Below are 27443 nucleotides of genomic sequence, written 5' to 3'. Positions count from 1 at the left end.
ATTGAGGATTGCCGGAATAGAAATCGGCATCAATATGTTGTAACTCTCAAATGGCAGTGCAAGACAATCTGCGGCACCTCACAGGTGCATTAATGAATAATGTTAGATTGAGCCATGATACGTATACGGCTAACAGAGCTTCGATACCTTAATTCCGCATGACGTCTAAGCTTTGTAATGTCAACACCATAGTAGCCGCGTGCCCGTGCACCAGGTGGATTCATTCTCCGCTGCCGTTGCGCCGAAGTGCCAGAGCCAAGAATGCGGCCGACTCATGATGCGCATAAGTTAATGACCATTGCAGCATCGGAACACATCTAAATACACCGGTTGTATTTGCATTTAGACTGCCTCACAATAACGGCTTAATTCAAAACGTTGATCATAAAACGAAGACATTGAGTGATCCGTTATGCTCATTGGGACAGCACCCGCTGCATAATAACTATCAGAAAAGCTGGCTAAAAAAATAAGCGGTCACGAATAATGTATAGAACAAAGCCACAGCCCAATGGCATCCCCCAAAAGTAAACTACTTTAGGCACCTACAAGGTGGTCAGGTCCATGGACCAAGCTTTGAAGTTCATTCTATAGTGGTATCACAAGTGCAGCTTTTCACATTATTCAAAACTCGGCATGTGCAGAACCAAAACCTCTGCGTATTTGATTCTTTGATATGCTTTCCCACTCCATAACAATGCTGGTGCTGCAAAAAATCTAGTAAGATGTCATCATCTTTCGGAGTTCAATAAGTCAGGGCAGGGGGATTCCTTACCGTGGCACTGTTCGGAATATTCTAAAAATTAATCCGACCATTTCAAACTATAACGTCAGTCTCGCCACACCGTCCTTTTGGCAAACCCGTCAAAAATCATATCATCCCCAACCTAAGTCACCCCGGCGCCGCCGCCCATTTCTTCATTCCATAACACGCTTACAAGCCGCAAGGTACCAATATCCCCCTTGCTGTAAAATCGCACAAGCCACAGTTGGACGCTGTAAGCTGCCCGCGGCGCCTGGGACTATGAACGTACCACGAGCGCATCAGTGACCGTTCATGACCTAGAGTAACCATACCGCAGCCGCAAATGACGTCATGAACAGATGTCACGCCACGTCCGACCATCACCGCAGCGCGGTTACACTGTCGTCACAGGTCCACACAACCACACAGATCGGACCCGTCCCTCAGCGGGCCCGTGACGTCACTATGAGCACGCTCAGCGGAGGAGCAGCACGGCACCGGTCGTCAGCGCCAGCAGGGCAGAGAGGGGCGCCGCCGCGGCCGCCGCCGCCTTGCCGTGGTCGTCGTCATCGTGCATGTCGCCGCCACCCTCGTGGTCGTGGTCGTCGTCATCACCGATAGATGGCGGTCGTCGCATACACAGCGGTTCGTCTGGAACGGAACGAGGCGAGCGGTTAGCCTCGGAGGGGGGGGGGACGCTTTGCAAGCGGTCGGCGCAGTTGTCGGGGGAGAAAGCTGAAGGCGATGTTGGGGCCTTTCACGGCGACCTAAAATGGTTTGCATGAGAATTCACGCACCCCTCCGGCAACCTTTACATGTGCTCGAACGTATGGTCTGACTGCTGACCAGTGAGATACCGAGTCAAGGTGAGTCTGTCAATGGCTTCCTGAGCCACCCGCTGTGTACAGAACTGTGTTGAAAAAACAACAGCCTGCCCAAGTCTCTCTTTTCATTTATGTATGCAAATTTAACACAGGGTAATTTCGGTCGCCTCGCGCCTTCTCGACAGGTGCCACCAGCCCCACCATTCTTCCATCCGATGAACTCCTGGTTCTCCTGGTTTTCGCGCTTGAGCCAGTCCTCCAGCGGCTGGAAGTAGTCTCGCAGCGCCGTGGCGTCCATCTCGCGCTGACCTGTGATCGCCTCCATCGCGTCCGGCCAAGGCTTGGAGAAGCCGAACTTCAGCATGTCACTGTGGACAACCAGGTCAGGTTTTAGCGACATCGGCCTACAGTGAGGCATTCACTTACGGAAAGTGGAATCCATGAATGAATGCGTGGTGCATACTGTTCTTTTGCTGGCTGTTGTTGGCTGAAGATTCGTGAACTATTCGTGTTCGACGGCATTGTGCATGGCGACTGGGTCCATGCATTTCTGCACACACATTCAATGAAGCCGTTATCCTGCAGCACATCGCCGCAGCTGTTATGAAGACCGAAACGGCCCACTCGGTGCCTCTAACCGTTTGCGTCAGCTGCATGTTCCCAGCGCCGATCTCTCCCGGCTAACAGCTCGTTAAAAACTTCCCACGGCACGCTGCACGAACATCACTCCCGCTGCAACGACCAGCCCCCGCTCGGGTCATTCGGGTTTGGGAGCTGGCCGGCTGGCCGCTCGGCTGATCGCGTCCCAGCGTCCGGTCGGTGCCCGGCGGCCGGGTCGGCTGGCTTACCTCAGCTTCTTCCCCGCCTCTCTGTTGCGGTAGATATCGCACTGGTGCAGCGGCCGGGACCGGTCGTTCGGGTCGTACTGGTTGGCGGCTGTGCACAGTGCCTTGTGGAACTGGAACTGGATGATGAACGACACGAAGTACCTGGAATGGGAGGGCGGCGTCAGCCTCGGTCGCCGTTTCGGCCTCGGGTGGAGATCCTGGACTCGTAAGTTGACGTCACTGGTTGTGAATCCCAGACCTTGTGCGCTGTGTCCGGACTGGCATGGAACGGTCACGTTGCTGCCGTCAATTGCGTGGACAGGTTGACCTGGCCAAGACGTCGCGTTGCAGAAGTGCAGGCCTGAAAGCTGTCTCCGCATTTCTATCTGGTGAAGATTCCCGGCATAGAATTAACCATTAAACTAAAACCACTCAATCTTTTTGGGGGGCATAGGTCGTTAACGACGAGCTTTCTCGACTTTAAGATCAAAACCGCCAGTGAAAACAATTCATAACGGACTATTTGTGAGATTTATGCAAGAACGGTGCCGAAATTGTGTGAGCCCTTTGAACTTTTCCAATCCCTATGTAGCTTTTTTAGACCCCGGGACATGTGTCTGTAAGATTCGCAAGCACACACGCATTGACTGCTTATATATATATATGCACACACACACATATATATATATATATATATATATATATATATATAGCAAACAAACATTTCCTGTCTTATTTACCGCTGCAGAATGACGACATTCACGATATCCATCCACGATAAGTCCACGATCAGGAGCTTTAAAGTTTGACAGTCTCTGATCGTCCCACTCAAGTAAGTCTCAGCAGTAAGTCTAATCCACAGCTTACCAATGACTAGAAAACTAGTTGGTCTGCCGTGACACACCGTGCGTCACATACCTACCACACTGTCGCTTAGCACACGACGGCTTGATCGTCACGGGCAGCCTCCAACTACGTGCTCTCCCTACAGAACTACTGCTACTTCGACTGCAACACCGTGGACACCACGAACGACTACGTCGCCATTCCTCAGCTATGTCGGGCGAAGCCTTCAGCGCATCAGGACTAAGAATGTCATCGTTGTCACAACTAACACACAGTTATGCGATATCAGCGACACGTGAACGAACCTGTAACTGTTACAAGAACTGAGACCTTCGTTCAATCAAAGTCACGCTTTATTTGAGCCGTCCGCTGCCGTCCGCTGGCGGCAGGGCTGACCTGATGTAGGGCACGTTCGCCGGGATATGGTACTTGGCTCCCGGGTCGAAGTCCATCTCGGAGCGCACGCTGGGCGGCCGGATGCCTTGCAGCTCCTCGCGCAGCTTCCACCACCCGCAGTTGAGGTCGTCCTCCGAGATGTCGCCCGAGAACACGCCCCAGCGCCACTTGTCCATGAGGTAGCCGAACGGCAGGAAGGCGATCTTGTCCAGCGCCACCGACATCAGAAAATTCATGTCCACCTGTCAAAACGCCCGCCAGCTATTTGTCCATTCCGCATCGACGGGATGGATCACGCCACATGCGCAGCCTTGCATCTGGCGAAAAAAGTTGGCTATCCTATTGACTTTCGGAATGCCGCACACAATCTCTCATCGGACCACTGACCTTCCGCCCTTCGAAAGACCCGTCTCTTACCTCTGGATCGTTGACGACCTCCTCCAGAAGTCCGACCTCTTTGAGATGCTTGGGCGTTGCGACGGAAAGGGCCAGGGTGTCACCGACGGCCTCGTGGAAGCCTGGTGCACAGTGAGCCCACCCAGTTAGCGGCCTCCTCAGGAACTCACAGCAAGCCAAAACATGTTGAACGGTATCTTACAAGCCCATTCAGCACCAGCTATCGCATTGGGAAGCACAGGGCAGCTTAGTGTCCGAAAGGAAGACGATGACACCTCAGATCAGCCTAAAAGCAAACCCTTGCATTGATCATTAGTCCGCGGAAATAAGTATAGAAGTCCGTGTGGAGATATGGATTCATGTCGGCCTGGAGAAAATGGTGTTGCAGTACAAGCCCTGGATGCTTTTCAAGTAAACATGTAATGCGATCTAGCTCACCCAGAGATGATGAGTACCTACCAAGGCTGCACTGCACTTGTGAAGCTGTTTGACACATGCACTTCAAATAACCCAATAATTGCGTGAAAAAATGCACAGGACGAGAATAGCAGTACCAGTTGTGAAAAAGTCAGGAAATCCTGCGTAATAATTATTTCACATATAACGCGTGAGGCCCAAGGTCCGGATACTGGATGCAGCGAACTACGCAGCAAGATCTAGGCACTCCCTGCCTTGAACATTCGCTGATGGAGATGAACCACATCTTATTAATGCCTCATTATCCGCATGCGACATGCCGACTATCAGCGGAAGGGAGCACACATGCTGACTATCAGCGGAAAGGAGCACACATGCCGACTATCAGCGGAAAGGAGCACACATGCCGACTATCGGCGGAAAAGAGCACACATGCCGACTATCGGCGGAAAAGAGCACACATGCCGACTATCAGCGGAAAGGAGCACACATGCCGACTATCGGCGGAAAAGAGCACACATGCCGACTATCGGCGGAAAAGAGCACACATGCCGACTATCGGCGGAAAAGAGCACACATGCCGACTATCAGCGGAAAGGAGTACACGTACCAATTATCAGCGGAAAGGAACACACATACACACACCAATAGTTCATGCTGATCATTCACTGTCGCAGGGTGCAAAAGCCAAACGAGCTGGACAAGCTGTCCACTAAGCGCAACGCTCTAGCTGCCGTCATACGCAGCGCGGCGCTGTGCTTGTTTTGTTCCGAAGCTCACACCCAAAGACGACGGAGGTTTATCTTGTTGCACTCAGGAATACAGATAAAGCCCGATACCCATCAATGAGCCGGGCACTACCGAGGGTCTCGAGGTCCGAGCAACGGTTTGTCGGACGTCACCTTGGTTGGCGCCTCTTCTGAAGAAAAAGGGCAAATCTCTGTACTGGAGGTAATACTCGACGTGTCCCATTTCATGGTGGATGGTTACAAAACTTTCCATGTCGATGCTGGTGCACTGCTTGATCCTGAAAATGTACCAGGAGACATGTGTCATCTGGTCACTCATACACCAGTCACCTGGGTTGGCTCCCGTTTTGAAGACTTGAGGCTGGCCACTATACTGCAGGAAATATTCGATGTGACCCATCTCGTGGTGGACGGTTATAAAGTCTTCCAGTGTGACCACTGTGCACTGCTTTATCCTGGAAAGAGCTCATCGTTATCCAGTTGTTTGCCTGAAACGACGTAACACGACGGGATTGCGGTTTACTCAGCTCAAATGCATGGACTGATAATGAATCCTGGAAAACATGCACTACGCACAACAAAGATAGCAAGGACTATCCCAGAGCCTTGCGGACCTCTACGGAGGATGTGAGACCGGCGTCCTGAATTTCGCAAGGCCCACGCAAAACACCATGCACAATATTTGGTTCGGCGACTTCAGCATCGGTTGTGGAGGAACGCCAACTCTCGCCCGTCTTCGGAGTTTTCTCACCTTCTTCCTCCGAGGAGCGACTAAGAACAGGTACAATCAGGTGGTAGGTTTCAAATAAGGAATATGTACACCCATGTTATCTCAAAACTAAGCATGGTACGACAAAAAAGAAAACAGCGCTTTGGCATTGCTGGCATATCAGAAGCCGGACAAACCAAATCAGTGCGTGAAAGAGCGTAACGAAAGCACTCCAAGAAGTAAGATATTGGCAAGGCTGAAATTGTTTGACATTTAAAAGGGTTAAAATGGGCACAATGTCAAACTTTGACCTGGCCGAGCCGTGGATGTTCTGATCATGCAACAGCAGCCAGAATTGCTGGAGAAACGCTAGAGTGATAGTGTCAAGAAAAACAGCTTTAGAAAACGTTAGAGTGCATTTACTTCGAGGTAAGTGACTCCGAGATTATATAAAAAACGTCAGTTTTCACTTTTTATCAAAACATTGCGGACATGACCTGAAAAGGAAAGCATAGATCATGCACCATCAAGGTCGTACACTTTCCAACTCCCAAAACATCTGGAAAAATAATGCAGGCTCATCTACTTAAAATTTTGATACTGTGTTCAAAACCAGACGTGATACCGAAAAATGAAGTTACTGCGATAGAACCCTAGGGGGTCTCGGAGATCCCCTTGTAGGGCGACGGTGAAAGCTTTTGCAGACGATACAGCACTGGCGCCAACTACTCTGCCTGAGTTAGCGGCCTAAATTCTGGCAAAATCAAAGGTCGCAAGTAAGAACGCAGTACATGGTCTGATCCAAAAGCGCGATCAGGCACCAGCGCGACCTGACACTCAGCGACGTCGATTCAGTCTTAATGACTGCTCTGTGCATATCTTTATGTTTTAGTATATCTTAATGTTAAGCTAAGTTTGAAGTTCTACTGATCACCTTGGTCGCGCGGAGTGCAAAAGCTTACCTAGCCAATCCCCAGGGGAATTTTTGAGCCCAACCAACCGTCTTAGTCGTCGTGTTGAAAGATCCGCAGACGAACTGGCCGCTCCGGCCAGCGCGATACCCGTGTCTCTCCGGTCAACCTGAACCCTGGGTCAACCGTGGGGATTCTGAACTTTAGCTGACCACTTCCATAACTTTGAGGTGTTGCCTGAACACTAACAGGACGAGCTTTACAGGTGTGATATTAGCAAAAATGGACCTGAGCTCCTGTTCTTGGCATTGTGTGTTAGAAGTTCATTTTCTTAATAGCTGACCTGCTTTATGCAGGTGGGTACTAATTAAACGATGTTATCGAGGTTTCAGTTGCAATATTGATAAATCCCGACGCTTCAAACTTTGTTCGGGGTCTCAAACGGTTCACGTTAACGTCGTTGAATAACGCATGACGCTGCTTAAGCAGTGCCCCCTAGTATCTTGAAGGTCGATGAGCAGCCTCGCGACCGGCTACAGATTGTGACCTCGTGGGATGAGCGGCTGCGCCGCAGGGTCCCACCTGACGTCCTTCAGATTGTGACCTCGTGGGATGAGCGGCGGCGTCACAGGGTCCCACCTGACGTCCTTCAGATTGTGACCTCGTGGGATGAGCGGCGGCGCCGCAGGGTCCCATCTGACGTCCTTCAGATTGTGACCGCGTGGGATGAGTAGGGGTGCCGCAGGGTCCCACCTGACGTCCTTCAGATCGTGACATCGTGGGATGAGCAGCGGCGGCGCAGGGTCTCACCTCACGTCCTTGCCGTCGTAGAAGTCCCAGGCGGAGGCGTGGCAAACGAGCTCACGGCCGTCAGCTGGCTTCTCGATGATGGAGTTGTTCCAGAACTCGGGCGTCATCGGGATAAGACCCAGCGACGTGAAGAACTCGTCCGACATTTGGAACATCTTGAGCGGTGTGTAGCCCTGCGACAGGAAGGCGCCACATCTGAGCGCGGCGCGCAAGGGGAAAACGTGAACGCAGCCGCTAGGCCGCCGTCGTCGCCATTCGCTCGCTCAATTTTCGACGCACGTGGGAAGCTTACGCGTGTTTTTTTCACTCGTTGAACTGTGCGGCGTTCACTGTGTAGGCTACTGTTGTGTGGTATTACGACTGTGTCCTTTTGCTACTACTAGCCATGTCGACATCAGACCCTGGTAATTGTGTTGCATTCTGCGATTGCGTCTGTCACCGACTGCCGAGCACGCTTGGTAATGAAGCCGGACCCACCACCTCGTGGGGTCGTGCTACCCACCACCTCGCGGACCGCGAGTCACGCTCATGACACGAGTGCCCTGTCATTGCTCTACCAGCATTGGTTAAAAATAATCTGCACTTGTGTCAATGACAAAACAAAGCTCGTTAAGATATGTTGCGCGAAATCTGCTAATTTTACACGATATACCGTGATCAATGTTGCCGAATATTGAAACGTAACGTCATCAACCGCGTGTGCTGCTGGCGTCGGACAGCGTGATGTGAAGTTTGCGCTTACCTGTTCCACCATTTGAGGCGTCACGTCAACGCTGGCCTTTTCGGGGTAAGGCTTACAAATATCCAGCAGATTGGACCACGACTGGGACCACATGTTGCCTGTAAAAGAAATCCAGGATCACGTCATGCGGGCCGAGACTTAGCCCGGGCTACAGGCCGACCGCCAGCTTCTTAACTCCCGGCGCTCTGATGAGGCTTAGCATTAGCATCACAACAAGTGCCGGTAAATATTTTGATTCAGACTGCTGCGCTCAAAACAGGCGAGTGATGTGCGGCGTTATCAAGAGGTGGCGGGGTTTTGCCTCCTTCACCGCCTTTTGCCCCCTAACTCGAGGTGGAGGAGGCCATCTGAGGCCATCATAATCACTGTAGGGAACGTTGTAAAGTTTTGTAGCCGGCTACCCTCCGCAGTCAGCTGGTGACCACAGCACTGCGGTTCGCATCACGCCAGCTGACCGCCGGAGCGCAACGCTTGGAGGTGCCCGATTCTGCCTAAAGAAGGTGGGGAGGGTGGGGGGGGGGGGGGGGGTAACGGCAGGGGCCCGGCCTGCTGTCGTCCAGGGCCCGTCGCCCGGGCCTCCTCACCCAGCAGATGGGCCGGGATCAGGCCGTCCTTGCTGACCACGTCCTCGCCGTAGTGTTTGCGCAGACGCCCGCGCACGTAGGCGTGCAGCTGTTCGTACAGCGGGGTCAGCTGGTCCCAGAGGCGCGCGATCTGCGACCGGAAGTCGGGCGTGTCGTAGGCGTTCAGCCACATCTCTGTGCCGTCCTTGAAATCTGCCGGAGGGACGGGGGTGACGTCGATCGCGCTGTGACACAGGTGGTGACGAGTGACGAGGAGCGTGCAGCGAACACATTCAGGTGCACAGGTGCAAACAATGCCGTTTCAGTAATGCAGACAGCTTTAGCATCTGCCCAGCGATTGCAATTTCTCCACCTGTGGAGGGATGGGTTCGAGTCGTTTTAGGCCGCGATTTTTGCTCTTGACTGGGATAGCTAATGATCGGTGGCAGCAGCCGTGCTAAATTTTAGGTAATGCCACAGGACGGCAGAGATCGTGTCAAGCATTGCGTTGTGTTTATTTTGCCACGAATCGCTACCATTAACCCTAAATTTCACGATCGGACTGCTGAGCCAGAGCTCACGCAGCGAGCGCTACTCAGCGTGAACTCCGATCCGAGAAATTCATTTGCAATATTTTTACCTTGATCAAAATGAGCAAAACGTACTGGCAAGGTTGAGAAAAGATATCTTGCATTTGTTTACCTTGTAACACTTTTCGCACTGTCTTCCTAACGGCACACCAAACGTGCAAACACATGCAATCTCTCGTCTTCAGGTAACTAAAACCGGCGGTCACCCGCAGCGGTAAGAAAGGCTCGTTTTGACGGGGAGCGCCGATGGGGCCCTCCGGTGGCCTGAACTGAATCCTCGCGGCAAATAAGCAAACGCTCGGGGGTTTCACAAAGAGCTGCGCGATGCCCTACACCTGGGCCCGCAACATTCCGATCCGCCTGTGCCACCGAGGTGCCAGTGCCGCCGCATTATCCTGTGTGTATGGGGTGAAGGCACACGTTGCTGTGAATACGGAAACAACCGCAAACGGCAGTGAACCATAATTTTACGATTCACCGGACACTCACCACCTGGCAACAGAGCCAGCAGCCCAGTTGCTCGGAATGGAGGCATACTGGGTCCTTAATCAAAGCCATACCGTTCAGTTCAGCGGCTTCGTTGATGAGCTTGACGAAAGCCTTGTAGTGTTCTCGCATCCTGCGTCCCGTGTTTTCGCGCCAATTGAGCCAGACGTGTGCCAGCTCCTCCGGGTCTCTGCTCTTGGACATGATCTCGGACAGGTCTGTTCGAAAGAAAGGCCGCCTGATGAGAGGAGGCTACGGAACTTTGGTGGGAGCCATCAGGACGGCCGGCCACTGGGGGTAGCCCATAGGACAACCGTCTAGTAACAGGGTCCACAGGATGGCCGTCTAGTGAGAGGGGCCCACAGGACGGCCGTCTAATGAGGGGATCCCACAGGACGGCCGTTTAGTGAGAGGAGCCCACAGGACGACAGTCTAATGTTAGGATCCCACAGGACGGCAGTATAATGTTAGGATCCCACAGGACGGCAGTATAATGTTAGGATCCCACAGGACGGCAGTATAATGTTAGGATCCCACAGGACGGCCGTCTAGTGAGAGGGGCCCACAGGACGGCCGTCTAATGAGAGGGGCCCACAGGACGGCCGTCTAGTGAGAGGAGCCCACAGGACGGCCGTCTAATGAGAGGAGCCCACAGGACGGCCGTCTAATGAGAGGGGCCCACAGGACGGCCGTCTAATGAGAGGGGCCCACAGGACGGCCGTCTAGTGAGAGGGGCCCACAGGACGGCCGTCTAATGAGAGGGGCCCACAGGACGGCCGTCTAGTGAGAGGAGCCCACAGGACGGCCGTCTAATGAGAGGAGCCCACAGGACGGCCGTCTAATGAGAGGGGCCCACAGGACGGCCGTCCAATGAGAGGAGCCCACAGGACGGCCGTCTAGTGAGAGGGGCCCACAGGACGGCCGTCTAATGAGAGGAGTCCACAGGATGGCCGTCTAGTGAGAGGAGCCCACAGGACGGCCGTCTAATGAGAGGAGCCCACAGGATGGCCGTCTAGTGAGAGGAGCCCACAGGACGGCCGTCTAATGAGAGGAGCCCACAGGACGGCCGTCTAATGAGAGGAGCCCACAGGACGGCCGTCCAATGAGAGGAGCCCACAGGACGGCCGTCTAATGAGAGGGGCCCACAGGACGGCCGTCTAATGAGAGGAGCCCACAGGACGGCCGTCTAATGAGAGGAGCCCACAGGACGGCCGTCTAATGAGAGGAGCCCACAGGACGGCCGTCTAATGAGAGGGGCCCACAGGACGGCCGTCTAATGAGGAGCCCACAGGACGGCCGTCTAATGAGAGGAGCCCACAGGACGGCCGTCCAATGAGAGGAGCCCACAGGACGGCCGTCTAATGAGAGGAGCCCACAGGACGGCCGTCTAATGAGAGGAGCCCACAGGACGGCCGTCTAATGAGAGGAGCCCACAGGACGGCCGTCTAATGAGAGGAGCCCACAGGACGGCCGTCCAATGAGAGGAGCCCACAGGACGGCCGTCTAATGAGAGGAGCCCACAGGACGGCCGTCTAATGAGAGGAGCCCACAGGACGGCCGTCTAATGAGAGGAGCCCACAGGACGGCCGTCTAATGAGAGGGGCCCACAGGACGGCCGTCTAATGAGAGGAGCCCACAGGACGGCCGTCTAGTGAGAGGAGCCCACAGGACGGCCGTCTAATGAGAGGAGCCCACAGGACGGCCGTCTAATGAGAGGAGCCCACAGGACGGCCGTCTAATGAGAGGAGCCCACAGGACGGCCGTCTAGTGAGAGGAGCCCACAGGACGGCCGTCCAATGAGAGGAGCCCACAGGACGGCCGTCTAATGAGAGGAGCCCACAGGACGGCCGTCCAATGAGAGGAGCCCACAGGACGGCCGTCTAGTGAGAGGAGCCCACAGGACGGCCGTCTAATGAGAGGAGCCCACAGGACGGCCGTCTAATGAGAGGAGCCCACAGGACGGCCGTCCAATGAGAGGAGCCCACAGGACGGCCGTCTAATGAGAGGAGCCCACAGGACGGCCGTCTAATGAGAGGAGCCCACAGGACGGCCGTCTAATGAGAGGAGCCCACAGGACGGCCGTCTAATGAGAGGAGCCCACAGGACGGCCGTCTAATGAGAGGAGCCCACAGGACGGCCGTCTAATGAGAGGAGCCCACAGGACGGCAGTATAATGTTAGGATCCCACAGGACGGCCGTCCAATGAGAGGAGCCCACAGGACGGCCGTCTAATGAGAGGGGCCCACAGGACGGCCGTCTAATGAGAGGAGCCCACAGGACGGCCGTCTAATGAGAGGAGCCCACAGGACGGCCGTCTAATGAGAGGAGCCCACAGGACGGCCGTCTAATGAGAGGGAGCCCACAGGACGGCCGTCTATGAGAGGGAGCCCACAGGACGGCCGTCTAATGAGAGGGGCCCACAGGACGGCCGTCTAATGAGAGGAGCCCACAGGACGGCCGTCTAATGAGAGGAGCCCACAGGACGGCCGTCTCGTGAGAGGAGCTTACAGAACAGTCCTGCGATGGGGGGGGGGGGGGGGGATAGCGAGGGCCTACGACACGTTTCCGGTGAGAGTGTACTGAAAGGCCACGCCGGATAAGAGGGGCGCGAAGCCAAGACACCGAAGCAGGTAAATGAATACAAAATGTTGGGCATGGAAGGAGACACGAAAAATAGGGAAAACGTAGGTGCATATGAAACCACTTGTAATATGATCACAAAGCTCCTGTTCCCTCACCTGGCTCCAGGCTCAAATCGCAGTTTTCTCTCTTCTGGTCGCATATTCTTGCCACGCTGTACGTCTTTTCCATAGAGCTCTGCATCTGGTCATACTGAAAAAGATCACCCACTGAACATCTGGTTGCCGCGACTGATCCATTCACGTGTGCACAATTGAATGATACTGCACACGCGAACGCGTGCGAAATCACTTTAATGCACACATGTGCATGCACCAGAAGTGAACACAATACATTTATGAATACCCACACACCTAGATGAAGTTGAAAAATACCTGATCGAGGTGGGAGCGCGAGCCGATTAGTCATACGGACTACCGACGTCGTCAATAGCGTAACTATTAGTGATACAGACTACCGACCTCGTCAATAGTGTAACTATTAGTGATTCAGACTACCGACCTCGTCAATAGTGTAACTATTGGTGATTCAGACTACCGACCTCGTCAATAGCGTAACTATTAGTGATTCAGACTACCGACTATCGTCAATAGTGTAACTATTAACACAGCTTAGGTCACACAAGGTGGTCCTGAAAAGCACCTTATGGAACAGACGGCCTCCGGACCTAGTGACACCTGAGTACAGCTAGAGAAGCAACTGGCGAAGCGTTGCGTTAGGTGTGAATAAAAAATATCGTGAGGGACAACCGCACGAATATCAGTCAATTCACCTGCACAACCGCCCTTAGTAGGTAGCACAAATAATGCATGGCATTCAAGTTGAAATAGCCATCGAAGCTGGTATGTTGGGAATATCATTGATCTGGGCCATGATTAATATTCAAATATATATATATTCAAACCAGCCTGGTTTTGTTGAACGGTGGCTTTCAAGATAATCTCCATCCGTCCCTCAGCCTTGATCATACAATGAGCCAGGATCAGAAAGGGTATAATTATCCCGAAACCTATTATTCAATAAAAACGAGCCGGTTAAAAGTTCGTTTTGCACCGAAGCTGGACAGATTAACATGTTAGCATAGTTGTGCAAGAGAGGTTTCGCCAAATGTTTGAGAGAACATTGTTACACGAAGACGCATCTGTCTGTAACCAACTGTATATTTGATCAAGTGTTTGTGCATGCTTATTCGAGCACACTGCTGCCAGACACCAGCCCTATCTGACTTCTCATAAGTCTGACAGATTTTACAAGCCAACTGTGTCGTTCGTGATTGCAGTAGAGATGACATCCGCCATGTCCTCACCTTTTTTAGCTTTTCTTCAGGTAAAGCAGCTGTGCCCAGCATAGAAAGGATCTTGAATTGGCGACGAATGCTCTCGTCTTTGATTTTGGACCAGTCGTATTTCTTCACCTCCGTCCAGCGCTGCTTGTCGAATCGGGCGTACTCCAGTCGGGCGGCGAGCTGTACGAGAAACGCAGGGAGTCGCGGTTAACGCAGGCCACGGCTTATCACGGTCGTAGCACACCACAGTCCGTGCATACCGTAGTCACGGTTCATCACGGTCGCGGCCCGTCACGGCCCGATCGCTGCACCTGATTTAAATCGTGAAGCCTGTCTGACTGGTGCCCACAAACGCCGGGAATGCGCATGGCACGGTCATGAGACGTCACCGTTGCGGCCTGCCATGATCACGCCATGTGTGCAGGGCAACGGGTAGCGGTCCGATCGTAGTACGTAGAGCACACAATTATGAAACTCATATGCAACAACAGAGAGAGAGAGAGAGAGAGAGAGAGAGAGAGAGAGAGAGAGAGAGGGGGGGGGGAGGGAGGAAGAGAGAAATATATATATATATATATATATATATATATATATATATATATATACTACAATCTCTGAGGTTATATGATAAGAGATATGGCTCCGGTAAAACTTCTGAAAAATTGCGGAGTTACCGGTTTTCCCGGCCGTTTTTTCCCTGGATTGCCAAATCAGTAATCCCACCAGGCAACGGCCTCAGGCCCACGTGACGCCCACGCGACAGGCGGGAACCGGGCCCGGCCGGGTCGCGGGGACGGGACTTAGGACAGCGCGGGCCGGGACGGGCCGGGCTGCAGCCGGCTCCGACCGCTTCAGGTGGCGCGTCTGCAAACTTGCCAGCGAGAGGTCAGTGCTCGCTCACGCAGGCGGCTGCGTCGGCCCGCCCGCGCGGGTGGTCTGGTGGCCGCCTGCCGGGTGCGCATCGAAGGCAGGTGCGCTATGGCTGAGGTAGGTGCACTATGGCTGAGGCAGGTGCACTATGGCTAAGGCAGGTGCACTATGGCTGAGGCAGGTGCACTATGGCTGAGGCAGGTGCGCTATGGCTGAGGCAGGTGCACTATGGCTAAGGCAGACGCACTATGGCTAAGGCAGGCGCACTATGGCTAAGGCAGGTGCACTATGGCTAAGGTAGGTGCGCTATGGCTAAGGCAGGTGCGCTATGGCTGAGGCAGGTGCACTATGGCTGAGGCAGGTGCACTATGGCTAAGGCAGGTGCACTATGGCTGAGGCAGGTGCACTGTGGCTAAGGCAGGCGCACTACGGCTTTCATTAAGGCGGGTGCCGGGAGGACAAGGGTGGCTCTAGATATCTGGAATCGATGTCGCGCTGCAGTCGGAACACGGTTTCAGGTTGCACACTGTGCGACGCATGAGCCTAGGTCAGTGTCATGGCTAATGCGACCATACCACTCGTGTGGAGTGCCGGTACGTTTGGGTAGCGAATTAGCATATTTACTGGGTTCATGTCAAACATTGGTAGGTGTTTTTCTTTACACATAATCAGACATGCTGCGCTATATTCATTAAGTGAGCCATCATCCGTTGACAAAGTCCTTATAATATACACAGGTCACCAAAGGTTGGTGGGCACTTAAACTTAGCATCACCACCTCACTGATTTTAAAATGGTGCCTGCGATGCGCTGGCGTCCATCTTTTCTCAATGCTAGCTTTCGTCTTGTAATGCAGCCACAGTCTTTCCCCGTGGGCCTTCCTTGCCCAGCTATAATGCAGGGCTTCATCATTACTTCGCGGCGCTGGCGCTACTGGGCTTAACTGAGACCCCGCGCGCTCTATCTTCATTTTCTTGTGCCTTGGACGACAATGCATCAATGGGAACATCGGCAGCCTATTCTGCAGAGGTCTTTGCGCAAGACACTGGTGGCCGACTTCAGACTCGAGGCAGACAGGCCATAACTCGTGAAGGTTGTCGTGGAAGGTTCGGAGATAATTCGCCTCCCCCACGTCCGTGGTGTGTGTACATCCCAGCCGTCCGTCACAAGATTAAGGTTTATTCCCCTCATGTAAAGAGCATGGGGACGCATTGCAGATAGCAGCTGGTCGATACTGGTTGCGACCTGCAGCCTGGATAACATTATTTCAAATAGCAAATGGTTGGTCCGACGGAAAAATGTCCGACAGCTACATCGCTCTTCGGATTTCATAACCATACATTTAGGTCCAGTTTGTCTATCTGCACACGTCGCGGCCTTTCCCTCTCCCATTCTCTCTCGTCACCCCGCTTTTTGCCCCTTCCCACTCTCACTCTCCTCTGTCTCCCGCAGCCCTTGTATGCGGTGTTTATGTGCGTTTTTCGGCGCGCAGCGGCCGCCCGTATGCCGCCCAGGCGAGCCGGGCGGACCGGTGGGTGCCTGACACGGCCGCGGCCGGCACCGGCCCGCTCAGGTGCTGACCCGACGGTCGCGGTGGCGCATTCCAGCGCACCGCTGCGCCAGGTCGGGCCGCCGCCGCCACCGCCGCCGCCGCCGCCGCCGCCACTGCGCCGGCCGGCCGGCCCACAGCCGCCGGCGCTGCGCCGCAAACGGCCTGGCCGTCCGGTCGTGGCGAAAGCGGCGGCGCGTGGTCAGCTCGGCGGCGCTGAGGCCGCACGGCTCAGGCGATGGCGTTGGTCAGTTGGAGTAGATTGTGAAGAGGATGTTTGATAATTTGTTCAGTAGAGGAATAATTAGTGCACTGCACATGTCGGATTAATAAAAACCACCGCCTTTTCACTCAGCTGCTGACTTGGGTACTTTGGATTGGAGCTCCTGCTCTGAGATGGTCATGTCTCTGACCATGTCTTTCGTATTCATAAATGACCAATACCATCATTCATGTTTGCAGGGGGAGTAAGGAGTGCTCCAAAGTAGTGTTTCTCACGCCGTGTCCGTGCACTCGACACGACCAGCAGCGTTGGTCACATGTGTCGCCGGTCGTGATGTGACGCCCACAACATTCTTACGTAACTCCCGGTTTGGGATGAAATCGATGTGCGTGACAACAGTTCTCAGAAGTCCGAAATGTAGCATGCATTGAGAAAGGGACCAGCTGCCGTTATAATGACCATCAACCAATGACATCTGGCGGAAAAGCTGAAAAGGCGCCATTGTAGCATACACTACATAGACAGCAATTTGACCACAAATTGTTCGCTGTCATCCGCCACGCCCATTTTCAAGAGATGCCTTATGATCATCAGTGCATAAAGGCGGCTGCTTTGGTCAGATGCGGACGTTTTGGTCAAGTTCAGAAAAAGACAGAACGATGCAGAGAGGGAGAGTAAAAAATAGTTAAAGAGATACTCCGAGGGAGAAAGTGGGTTAAGCAGAGACAGATCAATAGAGACAGAGGGAGAGCTAAAGAGAGAGAGGAAAGAGAGAGAGACAGAGGGGGAGAGAGAGACAGAGGCAGAGACAGAGACAGAGAAAGAGGGAGAGAGAGAGAGAGAGAGAGAGAGAGAGAGAGAGAGAAGAGAGAGAGAGAGAGAGAGAGAGAGAGAGAGAGAGAGAGAGAGAGAGAGAGAGAGAGAGAGAGAGACCCTACGAGAGAGAAAGGACAGTGGATACCCGTTCACGTAAACCGTTATCTGCATCTGCTACTTTCACTGGCCCGGTTCCCAACTGACAGAGATCCATTTGATGTAGAAGACATCCATAGGCGCAGGAACGTTTCAAAAAGCGGGGGGGGGGGGGCAGGTCCTTAGCATATTTAAGGAACGTTACCTGGGAGGCAAGCCCAGCGACCAGGGAAGGGGGGCGGGGGTAGGGATGGAGGACTGTACGTTCTCAATACTCTTGCAACTATTTTCTATTGCTGCACAATCTTACCTATTTACTCACCGACACATTTGGTAATTTTTGTTTTGTCCGTCTGGATTTCGCCTACCGCTTGTCAGGAGATATGTTTTGTCGCAGCATTTTAGGCAGAAACAAATTCGGACGCTTCAAATACTACCGGTCAAAAACAATGTAACAAAAACCATAAAACCGGGGCTTCTCGTGCAAGAAACCAAGTCGCATAAAAGGAAGCCCTTTTCGGACATCCCTTGTCTGAGCCCTGTTCCCGCGTCCCGTCGGCAGCCAATGTCCTGGACCAGTTGCCTTCCACGTGACTTAACAATCAATGTATGCGGATATTGATCAATGTGAACTGACCGTATGACTGCTCTGCTGCATGTTTATGGATCATCAATACCACTTTTTGGTGAAAAATGCAAGTGGGACGCCTGTTACAGTATGTGTTTCCGAACTATCTTCCCTTACACCACACCATGTACAGCACAAAACAGGCACTCCGGACGCTGCCCGCCTTGGGCGGGGATTGGTCCACCGGGCATCGATTTGCATATCCTCCAGTATAGCCCACCCGATTCGGTGTTGTATGCGGAGCGAAGGTGTACGCTTTTCTTAGACAAGTTGCTTACCTACGTTTGTTGTAGGCGGATAACGTGGCCCGGTATTTAGAACAAAGGTTCGTGTTTGACATATTGCCGGGTTTTCATACAGCATCCGCAAATTACGCTGTCAGGCTGAAACTTAAGTCTTTAAAGTGCTTGCTGCCTTGCTTCGGTGTGGGACACAGCTGACTCTTTAAAGACGCATGTGAAGGCCTGTCACATGCTATGGACGATCTGTGTTTGCCTTAGTTTGCGATGCATTCAGTATCATTCATCTTACCTTCTCACCCATCCTACCAATGAAAGCCGGGATGCCGGACGGGAAACGGGTGTGCTATCCTGACTAGCAGTGGCGTATGCAGTTATGGGAAACAAACTTGATATGTGATCCTGCTTTTCGTGCAATATGGGGTGAATAGCTTACAACCTTGACGTAAATCGGTCGTTGACCGTTCGCTCCTTCCCCGCCCACTTTATGCGCGCGTGAGTGATGAGAGGTGGCTGTTGCAACTGTCTGAGGCACTCCATTCTTTCTGTTTCAAGAGGCAGTCGTAAACACATAGGATGGTGTTGAAGGGAATATTTCACATTTGAAGATATCGAAGCAAGCGTAGCCCATAGAATAGTGTTACAGGGATGTTTCATAGTTGAAGATAGTGAAGCAAACGTCAGATATGATAAAACAAGCTCACTTATCAGTTTTGCTACACTTTTTAAGTAGAAAAGACTGCTGTGGACAGCACAGTTGTCTGTTTATTAAATATGCTCCTCAGTGCGTCATGGTTTGATTACGTCATCGAACCTTGCACAACATTGGTTGAGAGCCAATTGACGGTCGTTATATCTGGAAATCGCGCTCACGAACGCCAAATATGAACGTCTTGACGAACGCATTTTACCTTAATCGCCGCATGGCTTATGGAATGGCATCATTTGAATGACGTTATTTTGACGCCATGAGTGCCTATGGGCCTGAAGTACTCTTTCCGATATACCTTTCCCCATTTTCTCTGGCGTATAGATTAGAAGATAGGGGAGGCTTATGTCTTAATGGCAGGATTGCAAATAGCACCGAAAGGTCTTCAAGATCGCTATCTCAATTCAAAACTCTATATAAATGTGGGGCACTGCCTGTAATTCAGCTTGAGATAAACACTGCCATAGCGCTTACCGACCTCGCGTCATAAACTCGTGCGTCGAAGGTGCTGAAGCACACGACAGTAATAAAATAGTTTATTTAAAACATTATTTGAGACATTTTCACGTAATAAGCCCGCGATCTGATTGCTAAGACTCTGCAGTGACTTCAAAACAAAGCCTATCAAGACACTGAGAGTGCCGTTTTGCTGCAACAGTGGGCTTCGCTGAAAACAAATTGTATCTCCTGGATCCTCTCATCATATATATTGCGAATGATTCTTAACTCGATATGTGTGATTTCTCTGATAGGTCTAAAAACAATGGGTTTTAGCAGTGCATTGGACCACCGCGGCTGCTCACCCTTTTCGCCGCAGGGAGTAAATGAATGAATTTATCATTTGATTCATGAATAACTACATTGGGCACGTGCGCGTTTGGCTGTTTTACTTTAAAGACTTGCCGGCGGCGATTAAGCGACCAATCGGTGACATTTTAACGACGCAAATAGGTGGGATCGCAGTCCCTCATGTACAGTCGATATTTGGACGGCATTGTGTACAGAATTACAAATGAATGAGTGGAAAATGGAAGCATAAAATGTGTGCATGCGGTGATGCAAATTTTGTCACCACCCTGGATACAGTTCCGACGATAGCGGGTTATATTCGGAACACCTTTTCGATATGCCGATGCTTCCGGCGGGCCCGAGGATACTGGACAACCATGCGTCACATAGGCTCATGTGGGGCACATTACTCGCGGACGGTACGCTGGTCGACACTCTGAAATTGGAGTCGCGCTTCCGTCCTGCCTGGCTGCCGAGTTGTGGCACAAAACGTGAAAAAAATGGTAACGAAAAAAAATCCATATCGGCCGTTTCTATGCACTTGGAACGGATCACGTTCAATCACCTACGTCACACAATGCAGTTCCTCGTTCAATTGACGGTCAAACGGTGAACTTCTGGTCTGTCCAACACCTGGTTACCGAGATGTGGCCACGATTTTAAGCTGCTGCTCGTCTGGTTCATTGAGGGTCACATTTTGGCTGCCCGTGCAAAACCCTCACGCAGCAAATCCCGGACCGCAGCGGCTCGCGAACTGCCAGTAGAAAACCGCCGCGAGTGCCTGCGCGTCGCATCCAAATGTCGCCATTCAGCGAATCGCCTTTCGGCCCGGGCACGATGCAGTGAAAAATGGCAGAAAGACATACAGACAGACGCAACCCAAGTTACTAGTCTAGTACACGGTGATCTGAAAGGCTTACCAGGTCGCGGGCGCTTTCTGTAATCATCATTATCACCGCAGTTGCGTGAGGAACACATATATATATATATATATATATATATATATATATATATATATATATATATATATATATATATTATATATATATAAAGAGAGAGAGAGAGAGAGAGAGAGAGAGAGAGAGAGAGATATATATATATATATATATATATATATATATATTATATATATATATATATATATATATATATATATATACATATATATTGTATAAATATATCTGTATTATATACATATCCGTGTGAGCCATTTTCAGGTATTTCTTAAGGTGCCCGAAACAGAAGCTGACTAGACCGCGTGCAGAACGCTTTGGAATGCCACTTAATGTTTAATGTTTAATTAAATAATCAATGTTGTGCAATGAGCCTTTGCCTCATAGGACAGAACTGATAACACTAACCTCTCTCCGCCATTATACGGCGTGACTGTGTCCATGCATTAAATGGCGTGCAAAACGTTCCTCGGAGAGTTGCGGGCAAAATTTTTGACAAAATGGATGAAGTGATGGTCTCAATCGCTTATTGTTGCAAGCTGTTCGGACCGACCTAAAAAAAGAAAGTGCTAATGCATTTCTGGAAAGTACTGCCGAATGTTTCGTGGCTCTACACAGGCAGCACTTAATGCTGGAAGGCAACAGCCCTTTTCTTCAAAAATTTTCTTGAGTGGAATTGTCAAACTTCGCCGTTTGTTAAAGTCTACTTGATGACACGGGGCGCCGAATCATGACATGTAGACAAACGCATTGCACGCACTGTGTGACACTTAAGGTGCATGGTGTTGTGCTACTTTGCCCCTGCAAGACGATTGCACCCGGTAAACATCTGTCCCTGAACGAGAGCCGTTCAGAAATACCTCCTATAAACTCACGGTTTACTGGAGGAGTTAGTGTATGCCACTATAAGGCGAAAAACGATGAAGAATATGGTCGTTTCATTTAAACAGACAACATAAAAAGGCCACACCATATAATTCATGCTTGGTTTGGTGAGGGCTTTCTTGAAATGCCCAATATATTTTTAACGCTTTATAACATGCCAAAAATTAATACGTCGGTCAGGCCACAGCGTAGCAATGTTGCTGATGTAAATCGTCCGCGAAATTGGGACATTTCAAGAGATACCTGGAATATTGAACCAGATAGCGTAAAAACGGTAATCTCGCTGAAGGTACACGAAACCACGGTGCTATCTAAAATCCTATATTCTACCTGACATGCCGGACTACATTAAATGACTGAGACAAATCGATTTTAGACTCCATGAACCTGTGTTGAGAAGACCAAACAGTCAGACGGAATTACGAAGGTTATATAAAAACACAAAACGAAGCCTTTGCTCCTAGAGCAGCCTAGGGTTCGCCCTTACATACCTCCGTTCGCTATACATGGTAGGATACCATGCCGCCATTCATCGTATAAAGCACTTCCGTCTAGTGCGGTCTGAGAGACATGGCTGGTGAACCACGTAAATCAGCACCGTGTTTAAGGTTGCACAAAAGGAAGCGGAAAGCAAAGTAAATCTGAAAAAGTGAGAGGCAGCTAGCATTACTGCCCGCTCGTTGCAGACATAGGCCAATGATGATTTCATTTCATGAAAATAGACCTTACGCTCGGCTCGAGAACATCGTCAACTGGAGGACCTATGGGGTCGCCATGCCCCTGAGCTGCATCCGCGCACTCCAGAAATGTCCAACTTACATTGGATATTGGGTGTTTTCGGAGGAATTGGGTCCAGATTCGCAGCATTTTAGAGAAATTTTGACATTTACCTCCCCCACCGAGGACATTTTTGCTATGTGTTTGGTTCGCCTATGCCCATTCGTATGTGCCAAATCGTTAAGATTAATGGAGACCGAGCTGTTTTATTTAAAATCACACATTTCGGTCAAAAGGAAGCTACGCCATGGCGAATGACTTGGACATATTTACCGCTTTTTCCATACATGCCACTGCTTTTCACCCCGTCTCACACCACGCGACATCTCGAGTGATCATTTGGATACGGTCACTCCTAGCCGATTATTCGATGCATCTTTTGACCGTTAGTGATGCAGTCAACAACATGACAAAATTTAGTTCCATGGAGACCCGCGTTCAAAGTTCGGAAAAATTTCAACAGTCCAGCCAGGCAACCAGCGCGGAAAGTCGTGGCGTTCTTGACCAGAGCAGGTGCATGCGTCTTCACTAGCGGATGCAAAAAGCTCGGGCAGGCAGCAGGGCTATGTCCGCACCACGCCAGGATGACGTAAAAGTCTATTTCCTTGTTTTCCCATAAACTGGCGAGTCAAATTTGGGCCCATCCATCTTCTCCCTGCCCACCTCTTTTAAGGCCGGATGTTGCACATGACCAAAACAGGACTGAAGGGACGTGTCCAGCGCAGTTCAACGGCGCGTTCTTCATGCCGCCGCCGAACGAGTAACACGCGCTGTGTGGGATGCCGGCCTGACCGCACGCGCCTCGTCCGGTGACCGGCGTTAGCACATGCGTCCGTGGTGCGCCACCAACTCAGGTGGTCAGGCGGATCCGAGCAGCTGACAGGTGGCGTTTGGCAGCAATCTGCCCGTGACGTGAGGCACTGCATGTGAATAAACGTTCATAGAAAACGGGAATACGGCAATGCGCCGCCCTTCTTGTAATCAGTTTTATGATATACAATCAATTAAGGACGCAGCCAGAGTGTTGTCAGGGGGGAGCAGCAGAGTTGACAAAACGTCCTTGCCGGTGTGAGGCCCCACCAAAAACAAAAAAACAACCACCGAATTTGGCCACCTTATTTCGAGGAGGTGCAACTGTCTGGGCTATTTTTAGTTCCTGACGTCTTTAGCTAGAACAGAAACTAGAGGACGCCAGAACATACAATCCAGCTTGCATTTTAAGTCAATAAAGTGAATAAACCACGGTATTCGATGACTGCACCGAATAAACCCACCGCGCAGTTAATTTCGCGATGGTTCATCGGGCCCTCATTGTTTCAGGGGCCCCGGCCAATGCAAATCGCGGGATCCCACCTTACCTTCCCTTGGGAAATGAGCCCCTGGGGCGGAACCGACGCGGGATCGGCCGATTCGGAGGCCCGCATTGTTCCAGGGGACATTCGGACGACGTAAGAGGCCCTCTGACATATGAGAGCCGGGGCATGTCGGTCGGGGTCTTTTCATCGGCCTACGCTCAGCCAGCACTTCGGGCCGTTCGGTCTTCCAGCCTTTTTTGTTGTGTGTTGGTGTTTTCGGGCGCACCGACAACAACGGTCATTTTCTGCCCCTTGACCATCGGATACGCCCATGTGTCCTTCATCCCCCCCCTCCCCACTGCTTGCGCCCTGACAAGGTGCTGTTAAACAACAGCACGTCTCCTCCGCGTGCCTGGATCTGCTGATCACATGTGCAGCACCGGCCCGCAGCGCGCACAGTCACGTTCCTGAATCGAATAAGTGTAGGGCGGTGCACTGGGCACGCGCGCGGGTCGTGGCACCGAGGGGCCGACGTATTGCGTTGCCATTCGGTTCGCGTAAATGCTTGTAACGTAAGTAATGTATCTGTCATGAGAGCCATGCGCTGGTCAGGGACATTGTGGTGACCGGCAGCTCCTATCGCCGCACTTATGTGTTGGCATACCTGAGTATGGAGCTGGTTCAGCGTACATCTGATTGATCTGAGTATGGAGCTGGTTAAGTGTGCATCTGATCTGAGTATGGAGCTGGTCCAGCGTGCATCTGATCTGAGTGTGGAGCTGGTCCAGCGTGCATCTGATCTGAGTATGGAGCTGGTTCAGCGTGCATAGTGCTGGTGCCGCGCCCGCCGGCTGCCGAGCGCGCAATAAGAAGGCTGGTCATAATATCAGGTGCGACGGTCTTTATTTGATGCGCTGTCTTCCTACCATCAGCCATGTCCCAATGGCTTCACCCAGAACATACCGTGAGGGGAGGGCGACTCAACGAATGACATACTTAGGGAGACGTAGACATGACGTATGCATGTTAAATATCGTAACACTGCGAGGAATTTATGCTTTAGTGGAAACAGCATTTGTGGCTGCTGCAAAAAAAGCAACAAGGGCGCAGCAATTTTGTGGCATTGCACTGAATATCGACTTCGGGACGCAAAATGAATTAATCTAACCTCGCTTTGCGATGTCATCAATCTCAACAACATATTTTACCTTTCAAATAACTGAGCCTTTCGAGCACCACGCAATACGCTGTTCGATTTTAATTTACGAGTCTAATGCTAAGAGCAGCGTAAAATTACATCCGGGTAAGAGCAGATTAAAACAACGCTGGCTACGCATCCGCTTCGGTTTAGAAGCAAGGTTGTGCGCCGCGTGCGTCTCGTCGTTGGCTGTCAGCTGGCCTGACGGGAAACACGCCGCTTAATATGAATCGCATCAATCAGATACGCAGTGGACCGCAGACACATTGCAAGGAAACTCAGGAATGGTCTCGTGTTTCCTGAGTGACAGCACGCAACGTTCAGAAAACATAACGACAACTATTTCAACAATCAGCTTTGAAACCCTGCAACCAAATATGATGATGTTGGAAGGTCTTCTGCAACTTTTTTTAGAAATTCAGGTGTATTTTCTTAGACCACGCTTAAGGTGATAACATTAATCATGCGTGAATCAAATGCGCTAGTATCAAGACTAAGATAGTGCACTTCACGCACGTTTTAATAGGCGATGAACATATCCAAATCTGCTTTTGCATCTTATAACTTCAGCTTTATCTGCTTTGGTCGCAAACCGCCCCTGATTACTCTCATCAAGGTTAGTGACAGTGGATAGCTTTAACGTGTCATGCCAATGTGCATGAGCGTGACATACAAATACATAAAGCACGCCTGCAACAATACGACACTGGACCCATCTAGGCTGCACTATTCCGGCCCATTACAACTAATTTAGTTCTTGACATATGATATAAAACTAAAACTATTGTGTTTGTTCACTGCATAATGCTTAGATTCTACGATTTTTCATTTTTCAGTTTGGATCTCTAGCATCATCCAAGCAATAACAAATTCTGTTTAGAAGTAGTGTGCACTATTTTTCTGGAAACCTGAGTGAGCTAAGTTGACTATTGGCTATTATCATGCTCCTGAAAAAATACTGTCATAAGTTCGTCCTTCTCTGGTTTAACCGTGCCTTATGCTCATATCATTTTGCTGTGTTGCACCCAGAGATCCCCCGGAAAAAACACCATTGCTTCTCATGCGCAATTTCAGGAATGCCGAGATCTTCACTAAGCCTGCGAAACCAGACATTCAAAGAGAAAGAAGAGAAAGAGAGATGGAGAGAGAGAGAGAGAGAGAGAGAGAGAGAGAGAGAGAGAGAGAGAGAGAGAGAGAGAGAGAGAGAGAGAGAGAGAGAGAGAGAGAGAGAGAGAGAGAGAGAGAGAGAGAGAGAGAGAGAGAGAGAGAGAGAGAGAGAGAGAGAGAGAGAGAGAGAGAGAGAGAGAAGTATATATATATATATATATATATATATATATATATATATACCATACATTTTAGAGCACAAAACAGGAAGGACGATGTCACCGATGATACACGTGTCACGTGTTCAAAAGGCAGCATCATGGCCACGACAATTCCTTCAGTTGCATCCGTGCGGTCACCAGTCAAAGATGAGTGAACCGCAGGGTTCGCGCTTGTGAAAGCACAACGGTTAACGCCAACTGCTCCTCGGTCTCACACGCGGTATGTTTTCCACCTGTGCTGTGCACATATGCATGTGCCTGGCACCCGGCCGATAAATGGGGTGAGGTGGAGTGGCGGGGAGGGGGGGGGAGGGCTCGTCATAGCCCAGCGCCGCGTTGGGCGAGCGTCCGTCAGCCCTCCCGTCCGCCCGCCCCAGGCGCTCCAAACCGGTTTTGTGGGGTAGAAAGGTGGCGGGCGGCGGCTGCAAAAATGAAAGTGGACGCAGCTTCCAGCCGACCCGACCCGTTCCCGTTACCGTCACGCGAAGACGAGGGGAGCCACGCCCGGGCGCCGTCGGACCGGCCGGCGGAGGCGTCCTGTGGTATGATTCGGCTGTGGCCACGGGCGGGGCACAGGTACACAAGGCCGCACCCAGACAGCGCCAGCTCGTGGAAGAATGCACGCTGCAGGAAAGAGTCGGGGAGCTAGCAGCCGGATCTGCGGGGCCGCGGACGGCAAGCACCGCTGGGCCAACAGGCACGATACATGTTACAGCTCGGCGGTACCAAAAGGCGGGACTTACCTTACGCTGACGACGGATACCACCGGACTTATGACCGACTCTGCTGGGCCAACAGGCACGATACATGTTACAGCTCGGCGGTACCAAAAGGCGGGACTTACCTTACGCTGACGACGGATACCACCGGACTTATGACCGACTCTGCTGGGCCAACAGGCACGATACATGTTACAGCTCGGCGGTACCAAAAGGCGGGACTTACCTTACGCTGACGACGGATACCACCGGACTTCATGACCGACTCTGAATGGGGCCAAAGTCAGCCAGGAATCCAGTATGTAAAAAACGACAGATACACTTATTCAGACACCTGTAGCATGGATTGCAAGCCAATCATTCGTCGCTTTGTTAGCTACATCATCACAAGTTAGTCCAACGCGGACTGTTCGCACCTCACGGGGCGGTTTCT

General features: G+C 51.5%; 1 protein-coding gene across 2 annotated transcripts in view; it reads right to left on the bottom strand.

Annotated features, from left to right (window-relative positions):
* Positions 1-318: 318 nt before the first annotated feature.
* The window catches only part of LOC119100896 (angiotensin-converting enzyme), a 32764-nt gene continuing 5639 nt past the window's right edge, over positions 319-27443 (bottom strand). Inside the window, exons 2-13 of one of the 2 annotated variants that reach the window (XM_037224089.1) lie at positions 13958-14116; positions 12750-12843; positions 10086-10229; positions 8957-9148; positions 8373-8470; positions 7631-7803; positions 5531-5655; positions 4056-4156; positions 3639-3880; positions 2418-2558; positions 1771-1937; positions 319-1396 (exon numbers count right to left, since the gene is read on the bottom strand). In XM_037224089.1, coding sequence (XP_037079984.1) covers positions 1221-1396; positions 1771-1937; positions 2418-2558; positions 3639-3880; positions 4056-4156; positions 5531-5655; positions 7631-7803; positions 8373-8470; positions 8957-9148; positions 10086-10229; positions 12750-12843; positions 13958-14116 — 1812 coding nt within the window. In that variant the 3' untranslated portion in view covers positions 319-1220. Of the gene's footprint in view, positions 1397-1770; positions 1938-2417; positions 2559-3638; positions 3881-4055; positions 4157-5353; positions 5479-5530; positions 5656-7630; positions 7804-8372; positions 8471-8956; positions 9149-10085; positions 10230-12749; positions 12844-13957; positions 14117-27443 lie in introns of both variants that reach the window. The other variant, XM_037224090.1, reaches the window with a different exon arrangement.

Source organism: Pollicipes pollicipes, unplaced genomic scaffold, assembly GCF_011947565.3.
Source record: "Pollicipes pollicipes isolate AB1234 unplaced genomic scaffold, Ppol_2.1 Scaffold_4881;HRSCAF=5763_pilon_pilon_pilon, whole genome shotgun sequence".
Classification (NCBI taxonomy): domain Eukaryota; kingdom Metazoa; phylum Arthropoda; class Thecostraca; order Pollicipedomorpha; family Pollicipedidae; genus Pollicipes; species Pollicipes pollicipes.
This window is presented reverse-complemented; position numbering and strand designations above follow the sequence as displayed.